The sequence below is a fragment of the Oncorhynchus clarkii genome, chromosome 3 (genome assembly GCF_045791955.1).
Source record: "Oncorhynchus clarkii lewisi isolate Uvic-CL-2024 chromosome 3, UVic_Ocla_1.0, whole genome shotgun sequence".
Classification (NCBI taxonomy): Eukaryota; Metazoa; Chordata; class Actinopteri; order Salmoniformes; family Salmonidae; genus Oncorhynchus; species Oncorhynchus clarkii.
In genome coordinates this window covers 45,629,003-45,652,876 of record NC_092149.1, presented here as the reverse complement: position 1 = coordinate 45,652,876, position 23,874 = coordinate 45,629,003, and the positions used below count along the sequence as shown (strand labels likewise).

Genomic DNA, 23,874 nt, shown 5'->3' with positions numbered 1-23,874 from the left:
AGATCAGAATTGGGCTGCCTGTGTAAATGCAACCTTAGGGACATGACATGGGCAGTTTGAGCTACCAGGAAGTGACGTTGCAAACTAGTTGCAAAATTGCTGCCACCTCTCATTGAGTTACTCAAGTCAAAGGCCGAATGGGTTACTGCAGGCTGCCATTATCTTTCTCTTGTGTGTGATTTTAAAATAATCAGTTCAAGGATATACAGTACATCTGGTGCATTAGAAGCAATTATTGGTTCCATGATTGTTTTCGAAAAATTGTTTTATTTACATGAAGATTGACCACGAAGATTGCAATTTTTCCATTCACTACAATGGGGGGATCCTATTTTCTGCTAACATCTTCTGCCATACTGAGGTCGGCTTTAAACCTTTTAGTCCCAGGGTCCTTAGATTACTGATAAGCTTTGTGGGCACTATGGTGTTGAACGCTGGGCTGTAGTCAATGAACAGAATTGGTGTTCCTTTTGACCAGGTGGGAAAGGGCAGTGTGGATTGAGATTGCGTCATCTGTGGCTCTGTTGGGGCGGTATGCGAATTGGAGTGGGTCTAGGGTTTCCGGCATGATGGTGTTGATGTGAGCCAAGTCATTTTTTAAGATTAGTATTCATTTATGTTTGTCTCTCATTAGAATAGATAGACTAGAAATGTTTTAACAATTTCATTTTTAATGTCAAATTATCCCTGTTGCACACAACAATCTTCCCTTCATCCCTTGTCACAAGGGTAGTTATGGTTGATTTACATTTTTTTTTAAACTTCAACCCTGTTACTTTAATTGGCACCTACTATAGTATATTTTCTTAATTTAAACTCTTGAGATTGGAAAACATGTTTTTTTTATGGATTTGAACAGTTTTTTTTGTTACCAAATTACCTTAGCAAAAAAGGCACTCTAGTGGTGAAATGACCCATCTCTGATCACATTTGATTCTGCAGCGCTGCCCTCAGAACAAGATAGAATAAGAACAATCTGTGTTTGTATCTGTCATTGGAGAATTTGAAACAAAATTTGATTAGTTTAAAGAAGGTTTTGTTGCTCTAAAATGTTGCTCTATGTACAGATACATCATAGAAATTAAGAATTACTGTGAAAATGTAATGGGAATCATTGCTGGCAGACTAATCAAAATGTTGAAACACTCAGCTGTTGTGCAATCAGCTGTGTCGAATTTTAAGATTTTAAGGCTGATGTTCAATTATGTAATACAAGGCTATGGAAACATGCAAAGGTTCAATGTCCAGTGCTTGTGGGTATAGAGGCGCTGCATCTATGAGGTTTTGGGCTCATCCTCATCACTTGTGCTTTTGTATATGCTTCCGTAGCCCATCAAAGTAAAATATAATTACAAATTATTCTCAGCAATACATTCATGAAGCACTGCGTGGGAAAAAAAAACAAGCCAGAGAACATCCTTTTCATAACTCTTCTTACATAAAACTGGATAAATAGTAGATGCAAAACAGAGCATAGGGGAAGTCTATGCATTGAGCTGGCAAAGCAGCGCCACCCCTCGTCTGATCCAGTGCTCGGCGGGCACGTCCGAGTTGAGCGCCATGGCGATTACGTAGTTGGTGGAGTGGCCAGTGGTGGAGAGTGTGCCGCGACGCTCGCCAGTCTTGTAGACGGGGGAGAGGTAGCACATACGCTGGGGGATGTCCTGCCTTTTGATGGGTTTCAGCCACATCTGGGGGGCAGGAGAGGGAAGAATGGATGGAGGATAAGAATGGAGAGAGAGGGTACAGGCAGAGAGGGGGATGATGTCCACATGAGGAGGAGTAGGCAAGAGGACAATGACGAGGAGAAAAGACAAGGGGGACAATGGTTTTAGGAAATGGAATGGAGAATGGATGTGAGGAAGAAAGTTGGGACAACATCAGAGAATTAAACAATTAAACCAGTTGGAAATTTGGTGACATAACATTTGATACAATAGTAGTGAGAGAGTGAGTCCCTCAGGTACATTAGCAGGTCTGGTAAAACAAAAAGGGATAAACTGGAACACTCAACTTCTCACAAAAGTGAGTTTGTGAAATCCTCATCCAATTTGATAGCAGGAGCTGCTGGTTAGATTTGCATTTCAAATCTGACAGTGTTGTTTTCCCCCCCACAAATAATAAACACATTTTTAATAAAGTTCTGCTGTTGTCAAAACAAATTTTGATGATAAGATTGCCCTGAAATATCTGAATATTAAAAAGAAAATGCTTGTGCATTATTCAACAGCCGGCATTGTGAGGGCAAAGAAGAAGAGGGGGGGGTGGGGGGGGGGGAGAAACAACTGAGAAAACGTACAAAGCAATCAGTTATACTTTGTCTGGGAACTTCTTGCAGGAATCTGCCACTAGCAATCTATTTTAATGTCTTACTTAATACACTATTCATACACCATATCTAGTTGTAATTAAGAACCTCGCTAGAAAACTAGGGGAGGATAAGAGAGGACAAACTTTGTTATTCCGCTTGCCATGTTTGGGCTGAAATTGATGCGGCTGGGTGAGGCCCTGAGTTAGAGCTTTCAACACAAAGCTGGGAACAATCTCCCGGGTTGAACAACGGAGCAGAATTTTTTATTCTGCCGTTTGTTGTTGTTTGTACTCTCCTTGGCACCTACAGGGTATTGTAGTCTGATAAAAAGAGCTGCCTCATAGGAGTTAAGACACAGAATATAGATAGAATCTGCTCAGTTTTACTACAGTTGGGTCCACTGATACATGGGAAGATATTATCCCTCTCTCTCTATGCCCGGTGGAATTAATGGGAAAAGAATGCATGAATCTTTATCCTCTGAAATCACTGTGAGGCTTATGTAAGTATAACGCTATGCATCGAGGGAAGATGTGACATGAAATGGAAACCCAGTAGATACTGAATAATTTGGAACAAACATCATCAGGATCTTAACACTTAGGCCAGGATTCAAACACACCACACTGTACCACAAAAAGCTTAAATAAATCATTCTCTCTACTATTATTCTAACATTTCACATTCTTAAAACAAAGTGGTGATCCAAACGGACCTAAGACAGGGAAGTGTTACTAGGATTAAATGTCAGGAATTGTGAAAAACTGAGTTTAAATGTATTTGGGTCAGGTGTATGTAAACTTCCGACTTTAACGTATTTTACCCTATGACAATGTCAGTATTCAACAAATTATTGTTCATGTATACCCTTTAATCATAAATCATTAGAAAGCTTAGATTCACAGCTATCCATCAGACACATGTTCAGATCGAATTAAGTTGGTGCCGAAAGACATGGCAGCTCTGCTTCAAGTTCCTAAGCAACCTTGCAGTATTTTTTATTATTCTGTGTTATTTCTTACACTATTAGCCCAGAACGTTTTTTGTGTTATTACATATAGCCGGGAAATAACTTTTTATTTATTTTTCTCCCCATTTTCGTGGTATCCAATTGCTAGTAGTTACTATTTTGTCTCATCGCTACAACCTTCGGGAGGGACGAAGGTCGAAAGCCATCCATATTGATGGGGCCACAGTGGACAAAGTGAAAAGCTTTAAGTTCCTCAGCGTACACATCACTGACAATCTGAAATGGTCCACCCACACAGTGCCTCTTCAACTTCAGGAGGCTGAAGAAATTTGGCTTGGCCCCTAAGACCCTCACAAACTTTTACAGATGCACCATTGAGAGCATCCTGTCGGGCTATATCACCGCCTGGTACGACAACTGCACCGCCCACAACCGCTGGGCTCTCCAGAGGGTGGTGCGGTCTGTCCAACGCATCAACGGGGGCACACTACTTGCCCTTCAGGACACCTACAGCACCCGATGTCCCAGGAATGCCAAAAAGATAATTAAGGACATCAACCATCCGAGACACGGCCTGTTCATCCCACTATCATCCAGAAGGCGAGGTCAGTACAGGTGCATCAAAGCTGGGACCGAGATACTGAAAAACAGCTTCTATCTCAAGGCCATCAGACTGTTAAATAGCCCTCACTAGCCGGCCTCCACCAAGTGCCCTGGTAGGTAGGAGCGTAGGGCCAGTAACCGAAAGGTTGCTGGATCGAATCCCCAAGCTGACAAGTCAAAAATATGTAGTTCACCCCCTGAGCAAGGCAGTTAACCCACTGTTCCCCGGGCGCAGATGATGTGGATGTCGATTAAGACTGCCCCCTGCACCTCTCTGATTCAGAGGATGCGGAAGACACATTTCAGTTGAATGTATTCAGTTGTACAACTGACTAGTTATCTCCCTTTCCCCTTAACTTACTCACTGTCACTAGCCGACCACCACCCGGTTACTCAACCCTGCATCTTTGAGGCTGCTGCCCTATGTGCATAGACATGGAACACTGGTCACTTTAACAATGTTTACACACTGTTTTACTAATTTCATTTGTATATACTGTTTTCTAGTCAATGCCATCCTATTCAACTATTGTTGTATATATACAGATATACTAAATATTCTATCCACATCCTGTCCATAATGTCTATACATCCCATCACATATATATATTCCGGACATTGCTTGTCCTAAAATGTATATATTTCTATTTACATTCTTTTACTTTTAGATCTGTGTGTATTGCTGTGAATTGTGATATATTACTGCAATGCTGGAGCTAGGAACACAAGCATTTCACTACATCCACAATAACATCTGCTAAATATGTGTATGCGACCAATAAAATTTGATGCAATTCTACACATTCAGGTCAACAGAACTTTCACCTTTGACCTCTTGGGTGCATATCAGAATTACCTGTATACATTACTTTAAAAAGGAAACCTAGATATATTTGAAACGTTGACAAGTGTTTCTGAAAGTTTACGAAATTACCTTTCTAATCATATATAATATGTAACTTATAAGGTTTTCATCAAGGATCTTTCTGTTCATCTATCCCTTGATCCTGACTAGTCGCCCAGTTCCTGCCGCTGAAAAAACATCCCCACAGCATGATGCTGCCACCACCATGCTTTGGCAAACTCCAAGCGGGCTGGAGGACCTTTTACTGAAGAGAGACTTCCGTCTGGCCACTCTACCATAAAGGTCTGATTGTTGGAGTGCTGCAGAGATAGTTGTCCTTCTGGAAGGTTCTCCCATCTCCACAGAAGAACTCTGGAGCTCTTTCAGAGTGATCATCGGGTTCTTGGTCACCTCCCTGACCAAGGTCCTTCTCCCCCGATTGGAGATTGCCTTCAACTGAAATGTGCCTTCTGCCTTTAACCCAACCCCTCTGAATCAGAGAGGTGCGTGGGGCTGCCTTAATCGACATCCACGTCTTCGGCGCCTGGGGACAGTGGGTTAACTGACTTGCTCAGGGGCAGAATGACAGATTTTTACCTTGTCAGCTCAGGGATTCGATCCAGCAACCTTTCGGTTACTGGCCCAAAGCTCTAACCACTTGCTCAAATTGGCCGTGCGCCCAACAGGAAGAGACTTGGGGGTTACAAACTTTTTCCATTTAAGAATGATGGAGGTAACTGTGTTCTTGGGGACCTTCAATGCTGTAGATATGTTTTAGTACCCTTCCCCAGACCTGTGCCTCGACACAATCCTTTCTCTGAGCTCTATGGACAATTCTTTTGACCTCATGGCTTGGTTTTTGCTCTGACATGCACTGTCAACTGTGGGACCTTATATAGACCAAAGACCAATCAATTGATTTTACCACAGGTGGACTCCAATCAAGTTGTTCAAAACATCTCAAGGATGATCAATGGAAACAGGATGCACCTGAGCTCATAGCAAAGGGTCTGAATACTTATGTAAATAAGGTATTTCTGTTATTTATTTTTATACACTCACTTTGTCATTATAGGGTATTGTGTGTAGATTTTTTTAACTTAATCTACTTTAGAATAAGGCTGTAACATAACAAAATGTGGAAAAAGTAAAGTGGTCTGAATACTTTCGGAATGCACTGTATATAAAGGTGTTAAATTATTCACAGAATTGTAGGTTAAGCATATTATGTCATCAGAAAATGTTATGTCACCCTTCATATGTCACAGCTTTTGGGGAATTGGCAGTGGTTTATGCACCCTACATAGGGAGCTATTAAAGGTAATAAACAGTCCAAATCATGTTTTTCATGAAATATGATGATATTGGGATGAAAAATGACTGTTGCTTCTACATTGATAAAGTTTTATCATAAAGTTACTGGTTCCCACTCCCATGTCAACCACTTGGATTCAGGAGGTGAGATTAATAAAGGAATAGGGTTACATCACCATACATTATAATACACAAATGGTAGCATTATATTTGCTTATTTGCTAATGTCAGAGAAGGCATGATTGCAAAAGGGCATAGTTTATATAGCTAGATAGCTACTCTACTGGTGACAAAATGTTACTGTGTCAGCAAATAGATTAATATTGTAAACGTTTAATTATATGTTTCCCCTTCAATCTGTGTCTGGTGTTACTGGTTAGCAAGGTCTTCAGCCAGGTCGGAACAAAAAGGGGGAAAGGGTCATTTTAAATAATTTCACCATTCACATAATATAAAACGTAGCCACTGACTAGTGCTAGTTAGACACTTGTAATGCCTAAGGTTATCTATCATCCCATCTGGCAGTGCCTGTCTTTACAGCATCAAGCCAGCCATGTTTGCCAGCTAGCCTAGTTGAAAATATTTTGCGGCATTCCCTGTCCTTGTCTACAACAACTCCATTCAGATTAAACAACAGCCTACCACTTTTGTTGGTCAACAATAACAACAAATGGCATGCATGAAACATGTGCAGGCAAAACGGTATGTCTTTTATGTGGCACATATTATAAAAACTACATTCAAAGTTTGTTGTTTTATTAAATTAAGAATTTATAACATCATGGTATATCCCTGTGTCACGCCCTGACCTTAGAGAGACTTTTTATTCTCTATTTTGGTTAGGTCAGGGTGCCAGCTCCCTGCACTTGCCGTGCTAAGGTTGTCATCTCTCCAGGAAATGTTGTGCCAGCACCTCCAGTGCGCCTCCACAGCCCAGTACGTCCTGTGCCGGCTCCACGCACCAGGCCTCCTGTGCGTCTCCCCAGCCCGGTACGCCCTGTGCCAGCTCCACGTTCCAGATCTCCAGTGCGCCTCCACAGCCCAGTACGTCCTGTGCCGGCTCCTTGCACACGGCCTCCAGTGCGTCTCCCCAGCCCGGTACGCCCTGTGCCAGCTCCACGTTCCAGATCTCCAGTGCGCCTCCACAGCCCAGTACGTCCTGTGCCGGCTCCTTGCACACGGCCTCCAGTGCGTCTCCCCAGCCGGGTACGCCCTGTGCCAGCTCCACGCTCCAGGCCTCCAGGGGGTCTCCCGAGCCCGGTAAGTCCTGTGCCAGCTCCACGCACCAGGCCTCCAGCGACAGTCTGCAGTTCAGAGTCTCCAGCGACAGTTGGCGGTCCAGACCCTCCAGCGACAGTCGGCAGTCCCTCCAGCGACAGTCGGCAGTCCGGAGCCTCCAGCGACGGTTCCCAGTCCGGAGCCTCCAGCGATGATCCATGGCCTGGAGCCTCCAGCGATGATCCATGGCCCGGAGCCGCCAGCGATGATCCATGGCCCAGAGCATCCAGCGATGATCCATGGCCCAGAGCATCCATCGACGATCCATGGGTTCCCAGTCCAGAGCCTTCTGCGAGGGTTCCCAGTCCAGAGTCTTCAGCGATGGTACCCAATTCGGACTCCCCGGCGACGATCTACGGTCCGGTTCCACATAAGCGGAGGGATCCGTGAGCATAGCGGGGTTTACATCCCAAACCGGAGCGCCGCCGAGGCTAGATGCCCATCCGGACCCTCCCCCATAGAGTTAGGTTTTGCGGCCTGAGTCCGCACCTTTGGAGGGGGGGGGTACTGTCACGCCCTGACCTTAGAGAGCCTTTTTATTCTCTATTTTGGTTAGGTCAGGGTGTGAGTAGGGTGGGTACTCTAGTTTTTTCTATTTCTATGTTGGCCTGGTATGGTTCCCAATCAGAGGCAACTGTCTATCGTTGTCTCTGATTGGGGATCATATTTAGGCAGCCTTTTCCCACTGGGTTTTTGTGGGATCTTGTCTATGTATAGTTGCCCGCGAGCAATACATTAGCTTCATGTTTCGTTTTGCACTTTATTGTTTTCTGTGAGTTTCATTTAAATAAACATGTGGAACTCTACGCACGCTGCGCATTGGTCCGATAATCTTTACATCAACGATTGTGACACCCTGCGTGTAGCAATGTCACATAGATCATTCATTTAATTGAGAGAAAGCCTTTTCATTGTTAAAATAGGCCTATGATTTCTTCTCCTAAAAAATCTATACTCCAAGAATTAGAATATTAACGTCCGTTCGAATATTTGAAAAACCGTGCCCATCCCTAATGCATTTACATTAGTATAAAAGGATACGTAAAATCAGATTTTTGATTTGTCATTATGGTTCATCATGGTAACTTTGATGACCCTAAAACATTTCAAGTTAATAGGCCATTGTGAAGTAGATTTAAACAGGATTTAAATGAACAAGTAAAATCTGAAATCCTTGACGCAAATTTGTTCAGTATGAAGAAATGGACATACATACAATGTTGCTATAGGTGAAACGTGGCAGTAGATACAGTTGAAGTCGGAAGTTTACATACACTTAGGTTGGAGTCATTAAAACTCGTTTTTCAACCACTCCACAAAGTTCTTGTTAACAAACTATAGTTTTGGCAAGTCAGTTAGGACATCTACTTTGTGCATGACACAAGTAATTTTTCCAACAATTGTTAACAGACAGATTATTTCACTTATAATTCACTGTATCACAATTCCAGTGGGTCAGAAGTTTACATACACCAAGTTGACTGCGCTCCTAAACAGCTTAGAAAAAAACAGAAAAAGATGTCACGGCTTTCGAAGGTTCTGATAGACTAATTGACATCCTTTGAGTCAATTGGAGGTGTACCTGTGGATGTATTTCAAAGCCTACCTTCAAACTCAGTGCCCCTTTGCTTGACATCATGGGAAAATCAAAAGAAATCAGCCAAGACCTAAAAAAAAAAAAGTGTAGACCTCCACAAGTCTGGTTCATCTTTGGGAGAAATTTCCAAACGCCTGAAGGTACCACGTTCATCTGCACAAACAATAGTACACAAGTATAAACACTGTGGGACCACACAGCCGTCATACCGCTCAGGAAGGAGACATGTTCTGTCTCCTAGATATTAACGTACTTTGGAGCAAAAACTGCAAATCAATCTCAGAACAACAGCAAAGGACCTTGTGAAGATGTTGGAGGAAACAGATAAAGTATCAATATCCACAGTAAAACGAGTCCTGTATCGACATAACCTGAAAGGCCGCTCAGCAAGGAAGAAGCCGTTGATTCAAAACCACCATAAAAAAGCCAGACTACGGTTTGCAACTGGACATGGGTCCAAAGATCGTACTTTTTGGAGAAATGTCCTCTGGTCGGATGAAACAAAAAATAGAAGAACACCATCCCAACCGTGAAGCACGGGGGTGGCAGCATCATGTTGTGGGGGTGCTTTGCTGCAGGAGGGACTGGTGCACTTCACACAATAGATGGCTTTATGAGGCAGGAAAATTGTGGACATATTGAAGCAACATCTCAAGACATCAGTCAGGAAATTAAAGTTTGGTCGCAAATGGGTCTTCCAAATGGACAATGACCCCAAGCATACTTCCAAAGTTGTGGCAAAATGGCTTATGGACAACGAAGTCAAGGTATTGGAGTGGCCATCACAAAGCCCTGACCTCAATCTTATAGAAAATGTCTGGGCAGAACTGAAAAGGCATGTGTGAGCAAGGAGGCCTACAAACCTGACTCAGTTTCACCAGCTCTGTCAGGAGGAATGGGCCAAAACTCACCCAACTTATTGTGGGAAGCTTGTGGAAGGCTACCCGAAACGTTTGACCCAAGTTAAACAATTTAAAGGCAATGCCAGCAAATACTAACTGAGTGTACGTAAACTTCTGACCCACTGGGAATGTGATGAAGTAAATAACATCTGAAATAAATAATTATTTCTACTATTATTCTGACATTTCACATTCTTAAAATAAAGTGGTGATCCTAACTGACCAAAGACAGGGAACATTTACTAGGATTAAATGTCAGGAATTGTGAAAAACGGAGTTTAAATGTATTTGACTAAGGTGTATGTAAACTTCACACTTCAACTCTATGAGGGTTTTACGTTAGACTGCTTATAACACTGAACCTATAGGTCAATCGGCACCATTCTTTTTGACCAAGTTACTCATGGCCTCTAGTTTCTGTGTGCCAAATTAGAAAAAGAGTTACCAGTATATTCTTGAGTTATTTGACTATGTCAAAGAAAAAACATCTAAGAATAACAATAGGTTTTGCTTCGCTGTGAACCACTAAAAATAGTTTAAGATGATCTTTCACCCAGGAATGACAAGGCAGGGTAGCCTAGTGGTTAGAGTATTGGACTAGTAACCGCAAGTTCAAATCCCTGAGCTGACAAGGTACAAATCTGTTGTTCTGCCCCTGAACAGGCAGTTAACCCACTGTTCCTAGGCTGTCATTGAAAATAAGAATTTGTTCTTAACTGACTTGCCTAGTTAAATAAAGGTAAAATAAATAAATGTTTGTTGCAAATTTGTATGTGTATTGCTTAAGGTGTAAGTTGTGAGCTTGTGATGAGTCACTCACCACAGGCATGGCGTCGTGTAGCACTTTGGGGTAGGACTCAGCCAAGAGCTTGGTCTTTCTGTCCCAACGTGCACAGTCAAGGTAGAGCCCATAAATGTACACACCTGAGAAACACACATACAATCAGATACATGATACCTAGCACGATACCTAGCACACCACCTGTTGACGCACGCACACACACACCAGAGTACAATTTCAACATGATGCACAGAGTACAATTTTAATATTGTACTCGAGTGTAACTGTGGCCTCCAATCTTGAAGCCAATAGCATCATGGCAAACTGATGAAAGAGCAGCAGGGGACTGATGGAGAGGTTGCAGTACAACATGATACAAAATGTTTTGAACACATTTCTAACAAATTCAATGGCATATTTCATATTTATTTTCTCTCTTATTCTCCAATCATTACCTTCCTCCCTTTCTTTCCATACTCTCTCTCTAGTCTCTTGCTACCCCCCATTCGCGCTAACCTTTACCTTTCAGACTCTCTCTCCATCACCTTTCTCTCTCCCTTCCTACTTGCCCTCTCTAAAACTGCTCTGGATGTGATCAGGACAAACTGGAAAAGCAGGATTTTTTTTATTTATTTATTTATTTTTTGAATTTGACCCCTTTTTCTCCCCAATTTCGTAGTATCCAATTGTTGTAGTAGCTACTATCTTGTCTCATCGCTACAACTCCCGTACGGGCTCGGGAGAGACGAAGGTTGAAAGTCATGCGTCCTCCGATACACAACCAACCAAGCCGCTGCTTCTTTAACACAGCGCACATCCAACCCGGAAGCCAGCCGCACCAATGCGCCGGAGGAAACACCGTGCACCTGGCCACCTTGGCTAGCGTACACTGCGCCCAGCCCGCCACAGGAGTCGCTGGTGCGCGATGAGACAAGGACACCCCTACCGACCAAGCCCTCCCTAACCCGGGCGACGCTAGGCCAATTGTGCGTCGCCCCACGGACCTCCCGGTCGCGGCCGGTTACGACAGAGCCTGGGCGCGAACCCAGGACTCTGATGGCACAGCTGGCGCTGCGTACAGCGCCCTTAACCACTGCGCCACCCGGGAGGCCGGAAAAGCAGGATTTTGGCTCAGGAATAGGTCAGTTTCAATGAATGGAGGATTGTGTCAGAAAAGCAGGAATTCCTGATTAATCAGGAGAAATCACATCCCTCATCTCTTTCTCTACTTCACCCTTTTACTTCTCCCTGCCCTCTCTCACCCTTCCATCCCTCCACCCTCTGTCTGTCTCACCGTCTTCGGGGGGCTGGCGATACTCCTTGTCATCCAGCACCTCAAAGTCGAAGCCCAGCAAGTCGATGGGGATGGTGTGTTTGCGGGCATAGTTCTGCTGGCCTCCCGTCAGGAAGGCCTGGGTGAAGAAGAAGCCTGACATCCAGAATACTGCCGGAGTCCCGTGTTCATACCAGTCCTGCAGAGGGACGAATGGAGCACAGCACAAAGGCTTAATGCAAATGCAAACTAAGGTCGGCGGCAATTAAAGGTTGATACATTGCAAGTGCAGTATGAAAGTTTACCTACCCCCTCATGAGGTAAAGGTTTTCTGTAAAAAACAATAAAGGCAGACTGAAGGTCAGAAACAGCCTTGTCAACAGGAGCAACACAATATCCAACAGTCGCCCCCTGCTAATAGTCAAAGTTTAAAGTACACTACTTGACCAAAAGTATGTGGACATGTGCTCGTCGAAATCTCAATCTGTCACCCTCTGATCTGTTTCACCTGTCCTTGTGCTCGTCTCCACCTCCCTCCAGGTGTTCCCCATTATCCCCTGTGTATTTATATCTGTGTTTTCTGTCTCTGTTGCTAGTTATTCTTGTTTGTTCAAGCCTACCAGCATTTTGTCTCAGCTCCTAATTTTCCCTAGTCTCTCTTTTTCTCGTACTCCTGGTTTTTGACCTTTGCTTGTCCTGACTCTGTACCCACCAGCATGACCTGACCCTGCCGGCAGTCCTGTACCTTTGTTCCACCTCTGGATTACCGACCTCTGCCTGACCTGACCCTGCCTGCCGTCCTGTACCTTGGCCTCTGCTCTGGATTATCGAGCCCTGCCTGCCTTGACCTGTCGTTTGCCTGCCCCGTGGTTACAATAAACACTTACAATAAACACTCTTACCTTGAAACCTGATACATTCCCACCGTCACTGGAACTAAGGGGCCTAGCCCAAACCATGAAAAACAGCCCTAGACCATTATTCCTCATCCACCAAACTTTACAGTATGTATTAGGACAGGTAGCATTCTCCTGGAATCCGCCAAACCCAGATTCGTCAGTCAGCCTGCCCAAATGGTGACGAGTGATTGATCACTCCAGAGCATGCGTTTCCAATGCTCCAGAGTCCAATGGCAGTGAGCTTAAAACCACTCCAGCGGATGCTTGACATTGTGCATTGTGATCTTAGGCTTGTGTGCGGCTGCTCGGCCATGGACAGCTCCCGGCGAACAGTTATTGTAATGAAGTTGGGAACTCGGTAGTGAAATGCTTACTTACAAGCCCTTAACCAACAATGCAGTTTTAAAAGATATCCCAAACAAGTAAGAGATAAGAGCAGCAGCAAAATAACATTAGCCGGGCTATATACAGGGGATACCGGTAGCGTCAATGTGCAGGGGCACCGGTGTTGGGGTAATATGAACATGTAGGAAGAGTTATTAAAGTGACTATGCATAGATAATAATAGAGAGTAGCAGCAGCGTAGGGGGGGGGGGGTTCATGCAAATAGTCATTTGATTAGATGTTAAGGAGTTTTATGGCTAGGGGTAGAAGCTGTTTAGAAGCCTCTTGGACCTAGAATTGGCGCTCCAGTACCGCTTGTCATGCGGTAGCAGAGAGAACAATCTATGGCTAGGGTGGATGGAGTCTTTGACAATTTTGAGGGTCTTCCTCTGACACTGCCTGGTATAGAGGTCCTGGATGGCAGAAAGCTTGGCCCCAGCGAAGTACTGGGTCGTACCCACCACCCTCTGTAGTGCCGTGCGGTCGGAGGCTGAGCAGTTGCCATACCAGGCGGTGAAAAGGCGGGCCGAACACGTCCCCATTAATATCAATGGGGCTGTAGTGGAGCAGGTCGAGAGTGTCCACATCACCAATGAACTGTCATGGTCCAAACACACCAAGACAGTCGTGAAGAGGGCATGACAAAACCTTTTGATCCTCAAAAGGTTCTAAAGCTGCACCATCAAGAGCACGATCAAGATACACTGATTGTGTATGTGACAAATAACATTTGATTTGATTGCTTCACCGCCTGATATGGCAACTGCTCGACATCTGACCGTAAGGTAGTACAGAGGGTAGTGCGAATGGCCCAGTACATCACTGGGGCAAAGCTTCCTGCCATCCAGGACCTATACAATAGGCGGTGTCATGACGTTGGCCTGTTGGGGGAGGTTTATGACCCCATAAATACCTTTGCCCTTTTCTTCCTCTCTACTTTATTGTTGACTCTTGTAAAGCCTTTGTAACGTAGAGAATCTGGTAACATCGAAAGGTGGGAAACGTAACCATACCTCGGTAGTTGTTGTCTGAGACATTATTACAAATGACAGGATGACAAACTGTATCTTGGAAAGTCGACACATTCTAGTTATCAGATTCACATGGAATTGTTGTGCAATTTAAATGTTTAAATATGAAACTATTTGTGAAAAAATGAAATGTAATTTTAGCTTCTTACATGAGAGAACGGTTTGTCATAGAGAAACTCTGCTCACTCAGAGGCCCCGCCCAAGTGAACAGACTTTGGTTGTAAACTATGAAACATACCCTTCTTTTAGCACTATATAAACCCGTTGATGAAAATTCAACTTTCTGTTCCGAGGACGTGAGGACGACGGTCCTACGTTAAAAGGGCTTAGATAATAACCTAACGAAATTAGCATCGTGTTCAAAGTGACGATCGACACGCCGAAAGGATGAATTTTGACTATACCAGCCAGAATATAGCACAAGCTTAAACGTATGGTAACTTGGTATGAACTTTGAACTCTTATTCACTCCAGAAGTGATACCTCCTAGCCGTTGAGTTAGCAGCAGCCGCTGTAAACGTGGGCTAGGAAAGGACGGACGACGTATCCAGTCTAACACACACAACGATACTACAATGTATCCAGTTTACCACCAGAGACTTTCTTCAAAGGACAAGATATCCCTGCTGGGCAACCCGGCCTCTCATCTACGACCAACCTATTGAAGCGCAGCTCAGAGTAAATATTCCTTGCATTTTCTATTTCCAAATGGGCGGTTATTTAGAATGCATAAGATTCTGTATTTACGACAGCATAGCTTCTCCCTTTGTTACTCAGTCTTCCCGCTCTTTCATTCAAAACCCAACTCCCTCTCTTTGTGTAACCAGCCGTCATATCTGTTCTGTCCGCTAGGGAATATTTTCCTTTATGACATCATTTGTAATCAATGTATGATCCATTCTGTGTAGATGTAATTCTGTGTGATTATTTAGGTATTTAGTAAATAAAAAATGTAACCAAATGTTGTATTGCTGATTCAACTTGTTAGCCAGGGTTCGTGAAGATAACCAAGAATTTACAACTTTCAGATGAGACTGAATAAAGTGACGCTTAAATATTGACTGCTACTGATGTGAAAGATTACTAGGCCTTTAAGAGTTTGTTCGGAAGATAACAGCTCTATAAACATTATTTTGTGGTGCCCCGACATTCTAGTTAATTACATTTACCTGATTAGCTTAATCAGGTAATATTAATTACAGAGACATTTTATAGAATAGCATGTCATATCACTTAATCCGGCATAGCCAAAGACACGACAGCGGTGTCAGAGGAAAGCCCATAAAATTGTCAGAGACTCCAGTCACCCAAGTTATAGACTGTTTTCTCTGCAACCACACGGCAAGCAGTACTGGAGCGCCAAGTTAAGGACCAAAAAATCGCCACTGGACAATTTACATTGACTCCCCCTCCCTTTTAGTACACTGCTGCGACTTGTTTTTTATTATCTATGCATAGTCACTTCACCCCCACCTAGACGCACAAATTACCTCAACTAACTTGTACCCCCGCACACTGTAGCAGTAGTGGTGCCCCTTGTATATAGCCTCGTTATTGTTATTCTTATGGAGTTACTTTTTATTATTACTTTTGTCATGAGTGAACAGGGAGTACAGGAGGGGACTGAGCTTGCACCCCTGAGGGGCCCCCGTGTTGAGGATCAGTGTGGCCGATGTGTTGTTACCTACCCTTACCACCTGGGGGCGACTCGTCAGGATGTCCAGCATCCAGTTGCAGAGGGAGGTGTTTAGTCCCAGGGTTCTTAGCCTAGTGATGAGCTTTGAGGGCACTATGGTGTTGAACGCTGAGCTGTAGTGAATGAATAGCATTCTCCATAGGTGTTCCTTTTGTCCAGGTGGGAAAGGTCAGTGTGGAGTGAAATAGAGATCGCATCATTTGATGGATTTGCTGGGGCGTTATGCGAATTGGAGTGGGTCTAGGGTTTCTGGGATAATGGTGTTGATGTGAGGCATAACCAGCCTTTCAAAGCATTACATGGCTACAGACGTGAGTGCCTGTCGTTAGTCATTTAAGCAGGTTACCTTAGTGTTATTGGGCATAAGGACTACGGTAGTCTGCTTGAAACATGTTGGTATTACAGACACAGACAGGGAGAGGTTGAAAATGTCAGTGAAGACACTTGCCTGTTGGTCAGCGCATGCACAGCCTTGCGGGCTTGTGACTGTTGACCTGTTTAAAGGTCTTACTCACATTGGCTGCGGAGAGCGTGATCACAGTCGTCTGGAACAGCTGACGCTCTCATGCATGTTTCAGTGTTACTTGTCTTGAAGCGAGCATAGAAGTTATTTAGCGCATCTGGTAGGCTCGTGTCACTGGGTAGCTCTTGGCTGTGATTCCCTTTGTAGTCTGTAATAGTTTGCAAGCCCTGCCACAACCAACGAGCGAGAGGCCATTGTAGAACGATTCGATCTTATTCCTGTATTGGAGCTTTGCCTGTTCGATGGCTTGTCAGAGGGCATAGCTGGATTTCTTATAAGCGGCCGGATTTGTGTCCCGCTCCTTGAAAGTGGCAGCTTGGTGCGGATGTTGCCTGTAATCCATGGCTTCTGGTTGGGATATGTAGGTACGGTCACTGTGGGGACATCGTCGTCGATGCACTTATTGATGATGCCCATGACTGAGGTGGTATACTCCTCAATGACATTTGACGAATCCCGGAACATATTCAAAGGCTGTGCTAACAAAACAGTCGTATAGCGTAGCAATCATGTAATTTGACCACTTCTGTATTGAGCAAGTCACTGGTACTTCCTGCTTTAGTTTTAGCTTGTAAGCAGGAATCAGGAGGATAAAATGATGGTAAGATTTGCCAAATGGAGGGTGAGGGAAAGCTTTGTATGTGTCTCTGTGTGAGGAGTAAAGGTGGTCTAGAGTTTGTAGAAATAAGGTAAAAAGGATTTAAGTTTCCCTGCATTAAAGTCCCCGGCCACTAGGAGCGCCGCTTCTTGTTTGCTCATGGCCTTATACAGCTCGTTGAGTGCGGTCTTAGTGCCAGCGTCGGTTTGTGGTGGTAAATAGACGGCTACGAAAAATATAGATGAAAAATATCTTGGTAGATAGTGTGGTCTACAGCTTAACATGAGGTACTCTACCTTAGGTGAGCAATACCTCGAGACTAGCTTAATATTAGACATTGCGCACCAGCTGTTATTAACAAATAACAGACACACACCCCCACCCCTTACCGGCCGTAGCTGTTCTGTCCTGCAGATACACGGGAAACCCAGCCAACTGTATATTATCCGTGTCGGCATTCAGCCACAACTCGATGAAACATAAGATATTACAGTTTTTAATGTCCCGTTAGTAGGATGGTCTCGGATGGAGCTCATCCAGAAGTTCTGATATCCAGAAGCTATTTTCGGTCATAAGAGACGGTAGCATCGACATGATGTACAAAATAAGTTACAACAATGCGAGAAAAAAACAAGTGGTTAGGAGCCCTTAAAATGGCAGCCATCCCCTCCGGCGCCATTCTTCACTACCTAGGGGAAACTTCACACGGAGCATGTACCTGTAGGAACTTGAGTCTATCCAGGAAGTCATTGACGTAGCTGCCCAGGGGTTTGAGGCTGGGGTAGGACTTCTTTATCCACATGCCAGGGATACGACCTTTCAGAATGCTGTTCACCACCTCCTCCAGCTCACCAGACATCACCACCAGGCCCTGAGACACACACACACACACACAGAGAGAGAGAAACACAGTTAAGACAAGAGGTATAGCAATACATTGCAGATATTTTATTTTTTATTTAACTTGGCAAGTCAGTTAAGAACAAATTCTTATTTACAATGACAGCCTACATCAGCCAAACCCAGAAGGTCGCTGGTCTAATTGTGCAACGCCCTTTGGGGCTCCCAATCACGGCCAGTTGTGATACAGTTTGGATTCAAACCAGGGTGTCTATAGTGACACCTCTAGCACTGAGATGCCTTGCCTTAGACCGCTGCGCCACTCGGGAGTTATAGTGGGCTAGCCTAAATAATACATAAATCATAATACCCATACATACTGTATACACAAAGCGAAACACTAATTTCTTAAAGTCCTATGTACATTAGGTATGCTGAACAGTGAACACTATAGCCCATCTCAGATCCAGGAAGAAGAGAGTCCCAGACTGTGGAGCGTAGCAGCCAGGAAGAGATCTAGGCTTGTCCATTTAGAACATCTCTCCAGAGATGTGACAGCCAAATAACGTGTACTTGAGAAAGGCTACGCAAGAGGCTCCACTCCACTCAAATCACTGTCACCTCCCGATAACCCTACTCATCATCCCGTTCCTGCTTTAACCCCACAGGACTGGAGCTTCATCTGAATAGTCGACTCGCTGAGACAGGGACTTAGTTCAAAACCCCTACCAAACAGATTATAAGGGTAACACACTCAGTGTGGGAACTCTACAGTGACAGAACCCTAAGGAGGCTCCCTAGAGCTAGTGTTTGTCTCTGAAGCGATTACTAGGGCCCACTTAGACACAGAGGGTGCCCTCTCGAGTACCGACCTCAGTGCTGAGGCATTCACACAGAGTAGGATCTAGGCAGAGATTAGTCCAGCGCTTGAATAGAAGACTGAAGAACACTAAATGTGTTCTCTCATGGGATGTATAGGCTCCAATGTTTATATCTTTCTTGTTTACGTTTATGTTGTTGGATTAGGCTTTGAGGGTATAGATCATGGAGTATGAGAGTCGCTTTAATCTAGTGGATTTATCATTTGAACAACTTTAGTCGACAGGAATCGAATGCTTTTGAGCCCAGCTCTGCTTTTCAGTGGGGTAAAACAATGGCTAGCCCTTCGCATTCAAAATAAACTTCTCATCAAGTCCATTTGAACCAGTGCACTTAGAATAAGCCGTATTCATGGGTTGCACCTCCATCACTCAGTCGCATCATGCCACTGTTATGAAGATTCTAAATTCCGACGTCTCAGCCATCGTGACTCCCAAAATGATTGTTTTGTCTAAATTAATGTCTGAAAAATACGATGGCATTGCTAAAGTAGACAAATAATAAGTAGGAAACAACTTTGTAGTCATTATGATGTCGCCAAATCTACTAGCTAGCAATGCAAACATTGTTAACTAATGTTAAATAATTAGCTAGAAATGCTAAAGTTAACTAACGTTAAGTCCAGTACTCTCCCCTCACTCTTAGCTAGTTAGCTAACGTTATACTACATCTAAAAGCTCTTTCTCGCAAGTCAGTTTTTTCATCCGAATACTTCGAAAGCATGAGTGACTTGGTGCATCAAAATCGGAGTCTATCTTTTTCGGAATTCGGAAGAAAAGTCAGGTTGCAAGTCACATCATCTCAGTCAAATTGAAGCTGCTTTTGTCATATATTCGAGAATTCTAAACTCACCCTGTCATCTGCTGCGTTAGATTAATTCACAAATGATTTGTCTATCCAATCATTTGGTTATTGTCAGGGGTGCAACTGGGGACTAATCACTGGGGACGGGAAGTCATGTCACCCCACATCCTGAAATTGCACTTTTGTACCCCCAGTTTTATCATTGCAAAGTGATACAAAAAGCGTCAACGGTGCGCTTTAGGATGCAGATGCCTCAGAGTGGTTGGGTGGCTGTTTGAAGTTTTCGGCCAGATTTAGGACCATGCGGACACCACAGAGCAGGCAGACAGGCTGTGTGAAAGGCAAAGCTTCTGTAAGGCTGGCTGAACCAGCACGGGAGAGTTGAACTGATGAAGCTGCAATCAGTGTGTTGCGCTCTTTCTCCGAGTTGTAAAAGCAAGCAGAGCAGAAACTGGCTACTCTTTAGTTGACTGATGTAGCTGGCAAGGTAACTTTCATAGCATTTATTCATTCATTCACATTCATAGCATGCAATGACTACACCAATCTTGTAACTACAAATTTGTTGGAGGCATTTGCTGTTTGTTTTGGTTGTGTTTCAGATTATTTTGTGCCCGATAGAAATTAATAGTAAATAATTCAGAATAATTATGAGTGAGAAAGTTAGACGCATGAATATCAAACCTAGACATGCCAACCTCTCACCATTACACTAACAGCGGAGCATTTTTTGTGGGGGGGTATGATATTTGTGCGTATATAATGTTCACTAATCATTACTCACGATTCATTCAGGATTATCATAATCATGGTAACATCCACATTCATGTAGAAGTGTTTACAATAAGAGTGTCCAATATTAGATTGGGTAGAAATGCTGGAAATGAGCTTTAGATGCCCAGAAATTCTGAGGGAGGACCCCCCGACAGGTTATGTCCCCCCCACTTCTAAAACCAAAGTTGCACCCTTGATTATTGGTATTGTAAAGTCAATCTGACGACATCACAATGATGACAAAGGGGTTTCCTACAAATTATTTGCTTCCTTTGAAATGTCATTGCGCTTCCAAGACACATTTATGTACTTTATCAAATTGTATTTGTCACATGCTTCGTAAACAACAGGTGTAGACGAAGAGTGAAATGCTTACTTACGTGCCCTTTCCAACAATGTAGAAAGAAATATAATCAAAAAAGAATAACTTGAGGAATATATGCACAATGAGTAATGATAAGTTGGCTATATACACAGGGTACCAGTACCGAGTCAATGTGCAGGGGTACGAGGTAATTGAGGGAGATATGTACATATAGGAAGGGGTAAAGTGACTGAGCAACAGCATATATATAATTAGCAGTAGTGTATGTGATGCGTCAAAATAGTTAGTGAAAAAAGGGGGTCTATGGAGATAACCAAATAGCTACCCGGATGAACTATTTAGCAGTTTTATGGATTGTGGGTAGAAGCAGTTCAGGGTTCTGTTTGTTCCAGATTTGGTGCATCGGTACCACTTGCCATGTGGTAGCAGAGAGAACAGTCTATGATTTGGATGGCTTCAGTCTTTGACAATTTTTTGGGCCTTCCTCTGACACCGCCTGGTATAGGCGTCCTGGATGGGAGCTCGGCCCCAGTGATGTACTGGGCCGTATAAATTACACTCTGTAGTGCCTTGCGGACAGATGCCAAGCAGTTGCAAAGCCAAGCGGTGATGCAGCTAGTCAAGATGCTCTCAATGGTGCAGCTGTGGTTCTGTTTGAGGATTTGAGGGTCCATGCCAAATCTTTTCAGCCCCCTGATGGGGAAGAGGCATTGTCGTGTCTTCTTCACAACTGTGTTGGTATGTGTTGTCCTTAGTGACATGGACACCGAGGAACTTGAAGCCCTCGACCCGCTCTGGTACAGGCCCTTCGATGTGGATGGGGGCGGGCTCGGCCCTCTGTTTCCTGTAGTCCACGATCAACTCCTTTGTCTTGCTGACGTTGAAGGAGAGGCGGTTGTCCTGGCACCACACTGCCAGGTCACTGACCTCCTCCCTATAGGCATCAGAAAACGTAATGATGGTGTTGATTTCGTGCGGGCAATGCAGTCGTGGGTGAACAGGGGTTACAGGAGGGGACTAAGCACTCATCCCTAAGGGGCCCCCATGTTAAGGGTCAGCTTGGCAGACATGTTACCTACCCTCACCACCTGGAGGTGGCCCGTCCAGGATCCAGTTATAGAGGGAGGTGTTCAGTCCCAGGGATTTGAGCTTAGTGATGAGATTGAAGGGCACTATGGTGTTGAGCTGTAGCCTAGTGGTTATGAGCGTTGGGTCAGTAACTGAAAGGTCACTGGTTTGAATCCCTGAGCCAACTAGATATAAACATCTGTTGATGTGCCCTTGAGTAAGGCCAGCATCCCGGAGTCGCCTCTTCACTGTTGACGTTGAGACACGTGTTTTGCGGGTACTATTTAATGAAGCTGCCAGTTGAGGACTTGTGAGGTGTCTGTTTCTCAAACTAGACACTCTAATGTACTTGTCCTCTTGCTCAGTTGTGCACCGGGGCCTCCCACTCTTTCTATCCTTGTTAGAGCCAGTTTGCGCTGTTCTGTGAAGGGAGTAGTACACAGCGTTGTACGAAATCTTCAGTTTCTTGGCAATTTCTCGCATGGAATAGCCTTCATTTCTCAGAACAAGAATAGACTGACGGTTTTCAGAAGAAAGTTCTTTGTTTCTGGCCATTTTGAGCCTATAATCGAACCCACAAATGCTGATGCTCCAGATACTCAACTCGTCTAAAAAAGGACAGTTGTATTGCTTCTTTAATCAGAACAACAGATTTCAGCTGTGCTAACATAATTGCTAAATTATTTTCTAATGATCAATTAGCCTTTAAAATGATTAACTTGAGCCTTTAAAATGATTAACGTTCGGGATTAATTTTGTATGCATTTTGATGGAGGGAAACTGGGTGGATTATTGACTGAAGCGCGCCAGCTAAACTTTTTATGGATATAAATAAGGACATTATCGAACAAAAGGACCATTTGTGATGTATCTGGGACCTTTTGGAGTGCCAACAGAAGAAGATCCTCAAAGGTAAGGCATTTATTATAGCGCTATTTCTGTCTTGAAGTGGCGCACCTGCCTGGTTGAAATATGTTTTTTATGCTTTTGTATGCAGGGCGCTGTCCTCAGATAATCACATGGTGTGCTTTCGCCGTAAAGCCTTTTTGAAATCTGATACAGCGGCTGGATTAACAAGAAGTTAAGCTTTATTTTGATGTATTACACTCGTGATTTTATGAAAGTTAAATATTTATAATTCTGTAGTTTGAATTTCGCACTATGCATCTGGTTTGGGAGGAAATGCATAGAGGCAAAGAAACACTTGACCCTGCTCAAGTGTTTATTTTACGCCTGTACATTAGGTTAATGTTCTCCTTACTTTGATGGCTTTCTGGATGTTGATGCAGGAGTCTCGGATGATCCTGAGCAGGTTGTTGAAGCGGCCCATCTCCTGCACCAGCACTGTGTTCATGCTCTGGTTGTAGCTGGTGGGGAAGCGGCGCATGGATGCCTCAATGTCAAAGTCGGGTGGCAGCTTGCTGAGGACGTCTGCAGCCACGTCATACACCATGTCGTCTGATGACTTGGCGTCACCCCCTGAGGAACGTGACTGACAGGAGACAGAGAAGTTAGTGTGCGCGAGTTTGGACAACAAATACAATTGTGTGCTACTTAGTGGTATGTTGAAGGTGAAAAAAAAACATTTCAATTTTTATTTTACCAGTGTTAGTCTCTTCCAAGGCCCTATCATGAAAATCCAACTATAACCTTCAACAACTCAAGATTATTCTGACTACACACAGGTACTGCATCAATTTATCTGTACTTACTCTTGTTTCTCCCTTGAGTCTAAGCCCTGTGCTTTACTTATCTGTAATGCTCACTGAGGTCCAAGGCCTCAGCGGTACTTACTGTTAACTCTCCCTGCAAACACAAACACACACACACAGGTTTGGTTACCAACAAGTGTCATCATGACATTTCAAATCCCTTTCTTGCATAAGTCTGGAGTGCCAGGGAAACAAATAAAAAACAATTCCCTCAACTTTTCAAAGTAATTCATTCTAAAGAATGGTTATTTTCCCGCTTGCCATATTTACTCACTGGTAGCGCTGTCACGACCCAGCGGTAATGGATAATCATTAGATGATAGTTGGGGTTACAGTAGGAATGACAAATAGCTGCTTCATTCCACATGGAGCATCTTCCTGTTTATTGGTCATTCAGAGTAATGGTCCCGTATTAGCTGCTAATAAAGTTCACACTTGACTGCAACTATTATTAATCTTAGTGAAGAC

The 23,874-nt window shown here is 43.8% G+C and overlaps 1 protein-coding gene across 1 annotated transcript in view; it reads right to left on the bottom strand.

Annotated features, from left to right (window-relative positions):
• Window positions 1-1,124: 1,124 nt before the first annotated feature.
• LOC139385579 (dynein, axonemal, heavy chain 7) overlaps window positions 1,125-23,874 on the bottom strand; it is a 229,091-nt gene continuing 206,341 nt past the window's right edge. Inside the window, exons 63-67 of the mRNA XM_071130761.1 lie at window positions 22,956-23,186; window positions 17,723-17,875; window positions 11,895-12,072; window positions 10,640-10,743; window positions 1,125-1,691 (exon numbers count right to left, since the gene is read on the bottom strand). Coding sequence (XP_070986862.1) covers window positions 1,485-1,691; window positions 10,640-10,743; window positions 11,895-12,072; window positions 17,723-17,875; window positions 22,956-23,186 — 873 coding nt within the window. The 3' untranslated portion in view covers window positions 1,125-1,484. The remainder of the gene's footprint in view (window positions 1,692-10,639; window positions 10,744-11,894; window positions 12,073-17,722; window positions 17,876-22,955; window positions 23,187-23,874) is intronic.